The sequence below is a fragment of the Physella acuta genome, unplaced genomic scaffold, assembly GCF_028476545.2.
Source record: "Physella acuta isolate Inbredline_101_S28 unplaced genomic scaffold, ASM2847654v3 ptg002405l, whole genome shotgun sequence".
Classification (NCBI taxonomy): domain Eukaryota; kingdom Metazoa; phylum Mollusca; class Gastropoda; family Physidae; genus Physella; species Physella acuta.
In genome coordinates, this window is record NW_026733894.1 from 12,045 (window position 1) to 19,806 (window position 7,762).

The 7,762-nt window shown below is 40.6% G+C and overlaps 1 protein-coding gene across 1 annotated transcript; it reads right to left on the bottom strand.

Moving 5' to 3' along the window:
* Nucleotides 1-1,069: 1,069 nt before the first annotated feature.
* Nucleotides 1,070-7,542, bottom strand: LOC131933209 (protein draper-like). The gene is made up of 8 exons (XM_059290002.1): nucleotides 7,347-7,542; nucleotides 6,859-7,083; nucleotides 4,847-4,990; nucleotides 4,437-4,571; nucleotides 4,038-4,133; nucleotides 3,008-3,175; nucleotides 2,659-2,880; nucleotides 1,070-2,341 (listed from the first exon to the last, which is right to left on the bottom strand). Exons 1-8 carry the CDS (start codon nucleotides 7,456-7,458, stop codon nucleotides 1,194-1,196), a joined length of 2,250 nt encoding a protein of 749 aa, XP_059145985.1. The 5' UTR covers nucleotides 7,459-7,542; the 3' UTR covers nucleotides 1,070-1,193.
* Nucleotides 7,543-7,762: the final 220 nt, after the last annotated feature.

Here is a 7,762-nt window from a genome sequence, read left to right on the forward strand (position 1 = left end):
GGGGTGGGGTGAGGGGATGAGGAGAAATAATTAGTATAGTTTAATTAAGAAACTGCTTTAGAGTAAAAATAAATAAATAAAGGTAGCTTTAAAGTCTTATTTGGGGGCGGGGGGGGGGGGGGGGATAGAGGGGAAGTAAACAAATAAGTAAACTATCCCTTCATATGCCGAGGTCTATGAATCAGATAAACTCTACTTCATCTGCCCATGTGTCGGGGTACTAACGGGATTAAGAAGAAGAAGAAACAAATAGCTGACCTCGATCAGTGCTGAAAGCTACAAGAAGCAGAGAGAGGCTTGTCAGGTGGAAAAGCTATCTGCTGTTGTAATGTCTAAGGGACGGAACTGTGTATTTGAGAAATACGAAATACCAAACATTGTTACCCCCCTTGAAATAAAAATTGACGGCGCTTTTGAAATCACGAAATGGCAATTGTTGTGCTTAATAATAGAAGAAGCGTCTAATATATTTAAAAAAAATATTTTATTTTAAACCCATATAGGAAAATAAAGTTAGTAAGTGTAAGTTCCGCAATGAAGCTAATTACATTTTCATGTAAGTCGTGGTGACGGGTTGAGGTGCTACACAGAATACACATCAAAATACAAATAACAACATAATATTACTCTAGAAATTTAATATATTTTATTGTTTCTAATGTTCTAAATTTAGCATTTGTTTTGCGATACTTTTCAGTTAATAAAAGGCACTAGCGAAGTTAATAAGTGTAAGTCCCGCAATGAAGGTAATTACATTTTCATGTAAGTCGAGATGACTATTTGGGGTGCTACACAGAATACACATCATAATACAAATAACTACATAATATTACTCTAGAAATTTAATATATTTTATTGTTTCTAATGTTCTAAATTTAGCATTTGTTTTGCGATACTTTTCAGTTAATAAAAGGCACTAGCGAAGTTAATAAGTGTAAGTCCCGCAATGAAGGTAATTACATTTTCATGTAAGTCGAGATGACTATTTGGGGTGCTACACAGAATACACATCATAATACAAATAACTACATAATATTACTCTAGAAATTTAATATATTTTATTGTTTCTAATGTTCTAAATTTAGCATTTGTTTTGCGATACTTTTCAGTTAATAAAAGGCACTAGCGTGGTTCTAAATGTCTGTAACATTGTTCGCACAAACGTTAATAGTTCATTATCCCCCGAAAAAGTATTAGTTTTCATAAACATCGATTTCGTCACTTTTTGAGAGACCCCCGTTTTCGTATACGTCAATTTCGTCACATTTTGAGAAGCCTTTATTTTCGATGCCACCAGTTTTGTCAGATTTTGACAAGCCTTTATTTTCAATGTCCCCAGTTTTGTCACAATTTGACAATCCTTTATTTTCCATGCCGCCAGTTTTGTCACAATTTGACAATCCTTTATTTTCAATGCCACCAGTTTTGTCACATTTTGAGAAGCCTTTATTTTCCATGCCGCCAGTTTTGTCACAATTTGACAATCCTTTATTTTCAATGCCACCAGTTTTGTCACATTTTGAAAGACCGTCATTTTCATACACGTCAATTTCACCACATTTGGAAAAAACGCTGTTGTCATACACAAAAACTGGGTTGATTGTTCCAACAGGTCTGTGGTGGGCTGGTGGGGGTGGGGCCGACTGGTCGTTTAGCTCCTTACGTTGTACTAAATTGATGGGAAAGTTAGACTTTGGCTGGACGTAATGGTCACTCGGCCTCTGAGATTGTTCTGTCACCTTGGTCTTCTTGGAGGTAGGTTGGATACACTTTGCACCTTGTTTCGGAGTTTTCTTGTTCTTTAAGACAGGAAGGTTGGAAGTTGGGTGGACATAGTGGTCACTTTCCTTCGGAGTTTCCTTATGTTTATCTACAGAAAGGTTGGAAGTAGGGTGGACGTAGTGGTCACTTTCTTTAGGAGTTTTCTTTTTCTTCAGGAAAGGAAGGTTGGAAGTAGGGTGGACGTAGGGGTGACTTTCCTTCGTAGTTTCCTTATGTTTGTCTACAGGAAGGTTGGAAGTAGGGTGGGCGTATTGATCTCTCATCTCATTTACCTTGTTATCGTTCTCGACAGGGCAGTTGTACAGATCGTCCATGTCCACAGAACTACTTTTCTTCACAATTTTGTTATTGGAGTACATGGTATCTACTTCCGGCGGAAGCTGCGTGGCTTGTTTCTCTTCAATTTCCGGTTTTTCTTGTCCTAGTTTTCCCTTTGGCTGAGAATCTGTGACAGTTTTTTCTTCTGATATCTGGTCCAGACTGGTCAGTCCTGTGTCCGGTTTCTTGACCTTTTCCTTGCTTGAGGTGATGCTTGTAGCACTCTCTGACCACAGCATGTCTATATAAATATAAAATACATTTACTTGACAGTTAAATAACTAATTTAAAGACTAATTTTAGAAAATTATTTCTCTTATTTTCATTACTAAAATTGACGGGAAAAGAATAAGGGTATGAGGGGGGGGGGGGGAAGAGGGAATTGGTATAAAAAGTGGGGAATATGAATACTGAGATACGTCTGTATGAATGGGGGGTGGGGTGGGGAAGAAGCCCCTGTAGCAGAATGTTGACTTGTGTGTCTGGTATGTATGGGGGTGGGGTGGGGTGGGGGAGAAGCCCCTGTAGCAGACGTAAAGATGACGTGTGTTTACTCACCCCTAGCCAGCATACCGCGGTACAGACGTTCGATCAAGCTGAGAGTTCCAGAATTCTCAGACTTGTGCAGATTCTCATGATCGATTTTAGGCGAGGCTCGGATTCTCCTGCAGTACACCGCGATACCTACGCCGACTACTGTGACGACTATGACAACGGCGACAGCGATACCGATTACCACGCCGATACTGGAAGTTGACTTCGTATCGACTGTGGGTAGACCTGTGAAAATAGACATCGATTTTTGAAATCCAAACAACTTCAAGTTACTTGGATCACAAGATAATGTGTTGTGACAAAACAATGTAACAATGTCACAACATTGTGACAAAATAAAACAGCCGTCTACCTGTTACACAATCTTCACCAGTGCGACCGTCTCCACATCCTTCCACATGGGATCCGTTCCCGCGATCAGCATCTTCTACGCAGGACGAGCCGTTCAGGTTGCTGCAGTTCTGACCATGGGTGATGTTGTCAACACCAACCGGCACGTTGTCGACACTAACCGGCACGTCTAGAAAATGTACTATGATTTAAACCTATATCAATACCTACCACGACTCAACTACTTAAAGTACCACATATTTAAGTTTAAACTTTAGTCAAATACCAGAAAAAAACGTCGGAAACTATTTAGGAGGAAACAGCGGTTTAAAGAGTTTCCGGTAAATATACATGCATATAGAGAGCTACGTTAAAGTTTACGTTGCTGTTTTAAAATAGAAACGGTAATGTTTTAACATGAAGTGTTGTACGTATGTTTTCTTCATCCTTTCGAAATAGTGTATTCTGGGACTAGCGGTCCTAGTTGATTGCAGATTGCCGGCATGCGTTTAGAGAATTTTTGACTGTGTCTGTCTATACGTCTGTATGAATATGTGCACACATAGCCATAACATTGGGTGTGTGTTTAAGGTACAAACGATACATATCGACATTTGTTTCGCAAAATTCATTACCATGGTACGGCTAACTGAAAACACAAAGAAAGAAAGAAAGAAAGAAAGAAAGAAAGAAAGAAAGAAAGAAAGAAAGAAAGAAAGAAAGAAAGAAAGAAAGAAAGAAAGAAAGAAAGAAAGAAAGAAAGAAAGAAAAAAAGAAAGAAAGAAAAAAAGAAAGAAAGAAAGAAACAAACAAACAAACAAACAAACAAACAAACAAACAAACAAACAAACAAACAAACAAACAAACAAACACACTGATAATGTGTTGCAGAATAAAAAAAAAACCCATACATACACATAGAACCCATACATACATATAGAACCCATACATACATATGGAACCCATACATACATATAGAACCCATACATACATCTATAACCCATACATACATATATAACCCATACATACATACATATATAACACATACATACCTAGAGTACAATTGCCTGTAATGTGATGACACGGGTCTAGACAGTTGACGTCACAGGACAAGGAACAGTTGGAGCCATACCAGCCTGGCTTACAGACTGTAGGGGGAATAAGTATCAGTCAAATAATTAGAAATACATGAACACATAACAAAATTATAGAACTTGATGGTGCTGGCTCATAGACTGTAGGGGAAATAAGTTCAGTCAAATAATTATAAATACACGAGTAAATAACTAAATTATAGAACTTGATGGTGCTGGCTCAAGGACAGTAGGGGAAATAATCATCAGTCAAATAAAACAATATTAGATACACACGAATACAGAACTAGATTATACTATTATAGAACTTGTTGGTGCTGTTTTCAAACAGGCAGTTATAGAAATAAGTCACGTGACCTTGTGAACAGTTGGGTGACGTGTAGCCCACACAGCCGTGTGTACACACACCAGAGGTCTTCTCACACTGACCACCCTCACACGATTCACTGCAGGTCTGCAGGCAGCCGATGCCCCATCTGCCAACGGGGCATTCTGAAATAATAAGCAGTTTAGGAAACAGTTCTATACGCAAACAGAATACAAATTTAAGAAATTAGAAGCAGTTAAGTAAACACAGTTCTATAAGCGAACAGAATACAAATCTGAGATTTAAAGGTTGAGGCCTACATATCAAATTCTAACCTAAAATTAAAAGCATAGATAAGAAAAACAAACAAGTAAGACCGTAACAAACAAATCGTGTTTACTATATCGGATTACCTCAATAAAATGTATAAACTTTATTTTAAACCGAAAACAAAACTTACCGTAATGACAGCCTTGACCCCAGTATCCAGCAGAACAAACAGACGGACACAGACCAGTGGCGACATGACACGGCTCACTCTTGTTCTGGCACATGCACGTGCTGGAGCAGTCAATGCCGTATCGACCAGCTGGACAAATAGAGTCTGGACAAAGGTGGACAACACGTTCAGATACAAATGGAGTCTGGACAAAAGTGGACAACACGTTCAGATACAAATGGAGTCTGGACAAAGGTGGACAACACGTTCAGATACAAATGGAGTCTGGACAAAGGTGGACAGCACGTTCAGATACAAATGGAGTCTGGACAAAGGTGGACAACACGTTTAGATACAAATGGAGTCTGGACAAAGGTGGACAACACGTTCAGATACAAATGGAGTCTGGACAAAGGTGGACAACACGTTAGATACAAATGGAGTCTGGATAAAGATGGACAACACGTTCAGATACAAATGGAGTCTGGACAAAGGTGGACAACACGTTCAGATACAAATGGAGTCTGGACAAAGGTGGACAACACGTTCAGATACAAATGGAGTCTGGACAAAGGTGGACAACACGTTCAGATACAAATGGAGTCTGGACAAAGGTGGACAACACGTTCAGATACAAATGGAGTCTGGACAAAGGTGGACAACACGTTCAGATACACATGGAGTCTGGACAAAGGTGGACAACACGTTCAGATACAAATGGAGTCTGGACAAAGGTGGACAACACTTTCAGATACAAATGGAGTCTGGACAAAGGTGGACAACACGTTCAGATACAAATGGAGTCTGGACAAAGGTGGACAACACGTTGAGATACAAATGGAGTCTGGACAAAGGTGGACAACACGTTCAGATACAAATGGTGTCTGGACAAAGGTGGACAACACGTTCAGATACAAATGGAGTCTGGACAAAGGTGGACAACACGTTCAGATACAAATGGAGTCTGGACAAAGGTGGACAACACGTTCAGATACAAATGGAGTCTGGACAAAGGTGGACAACACGTTCAGATACAAATGGAGTCTGGACAAAGGTGGACAACACGTTCAGATACAAATGGAGTCTGGACAAAGGTGGACAACACGTTCAGATACAAATGGAGTCTGGACAAAGGTGGACAACACGTGAAGATACAAATGGAGTCTGGACAAAGGTGGACAAAACGTTCAGATACAAATGGAGTCTGGACAAAGGTGGACAACACGTTCAGATACAAATGGAGTCTGGACAAAGGTGGACAACACGTTCAGATACAAATGGAGTCTGGACAAAGGTGGACAACACGTTCAGATACAAATGGAGTCTGGACAAAGGTGGACAACACGTTCAGATACAAATGGAATCTGGACAAAGGTGGACAACACGTTCAGATACAAATGGAGTCTGGACAAAGGTGGACAACACGTTCAGATACAAATGGAGTCTGGACAAAGGTGGACAACACGTTCAGATACAAATGGAGTCTGGACAAAGGTGGACAACACGTGAAGATACAAATGGAGTCTGGACAAAGGTGGACAACACGTTCAGATACAAATGGTGTCTGGACAAAGGTGGACAACACGTTCAGATACAAATGGAGTCTGGACAAAGGTGGACAACACGTTCAGATACAAATGGAGTCTGGACAAAGGTGGACAACACGTTCAGATACAAATGGAGTCTGGACAAAGGTGGACAACACGTTCAGATACAAATGGTGTCTGGACAAAGGTGGACAACACGTTCAGATACAAATGGAGTCTGGACAAAGGTGGACAACACGTTCAGATACAAATGGCGTCTGGACAAAGGTGGACAAGACGTTCAGATACAAATGGAGTCTGGACAAAGTTGGAAAAAACACTTGAAGATACAAGTCTACTGTGGTTTTATGAGGGATTTCATTTAGAGAAATCTTAGCAAAACAAAAACAGAAACCAGTTTTCCTTTGGGAGTTTTTCAGTATGATTTTTAATTTATCAAAACCAGCATTATAATAAACAGCTTGTATGAGAAAATGCAAGACCTACCCCCATACATCTCCAGTTCACACAACGACAAGATCTTTTTCCGAGTACTGGGTTCGATGTAGTTGGCCGCTATGTTGACACGAGTGACGGGGTTACCGCCCCTGTTTGGGACTATCGTGTACTGTCTCAAAGCTTCACTGGCAACATCGGTGTAGTTGTAGACGAGAGTCTGGTCGTTGTAGCTCTTTAGGGTAAAACCTTTCAGTCGCTCAGGACAACATTTGTCTGTTGGATAAGTTTATACCTATTAGCACATTTATCACATACAGCTGTATTTCACTTTATACAGAGATTTATTTCAGCCCGAAAATAACCACTAATGGGCTAGTTTTCCAAAATGACCATAAGCGACCTAATATCAACATGACCATAAGTGACCTAATCTCAACATGACCATAAGTGATCTAGTTTCCCAATGACCAATGGTATACCAGTTCCCCTATTAACCACACAATGACCTAGTTTCACAATGACCTAGTTCCACTCACCGTCGTATCTGTTGTACACCTCGTACCTGGTCAGCAGGTAGGGCCGTGAGAGGGTCAGGGTCAAGGCCGGGTTACTGTCAGATTCCTTTGTGTGCACGCACGAGCTTCCCATGTAGGTAGTGTTGGTGTTACCGTCCACCGCGCGTGAGGCGAGTGAGTAGTCGTCGTACGTGCTGGTGAGTTGAGCTGTCTGTTTCAAGGCCACGTTTCTACCTGCTCGACAGGGGGGAGGGGAGTTAACACGTGTTTATATCCAGCTACAGTAGGCAAGGTTAAGGCGTGGTGAGTTGTTTACTCAAAACAACAGTGCTGGTGCACGTAGGACGTCCCTGAGTTCATTCAGCTCTGATGGGTACCTGACTTTGGTCGTGGGAAGTAATGACATAGCATTGACTACACTATACCGAGGTTACAAA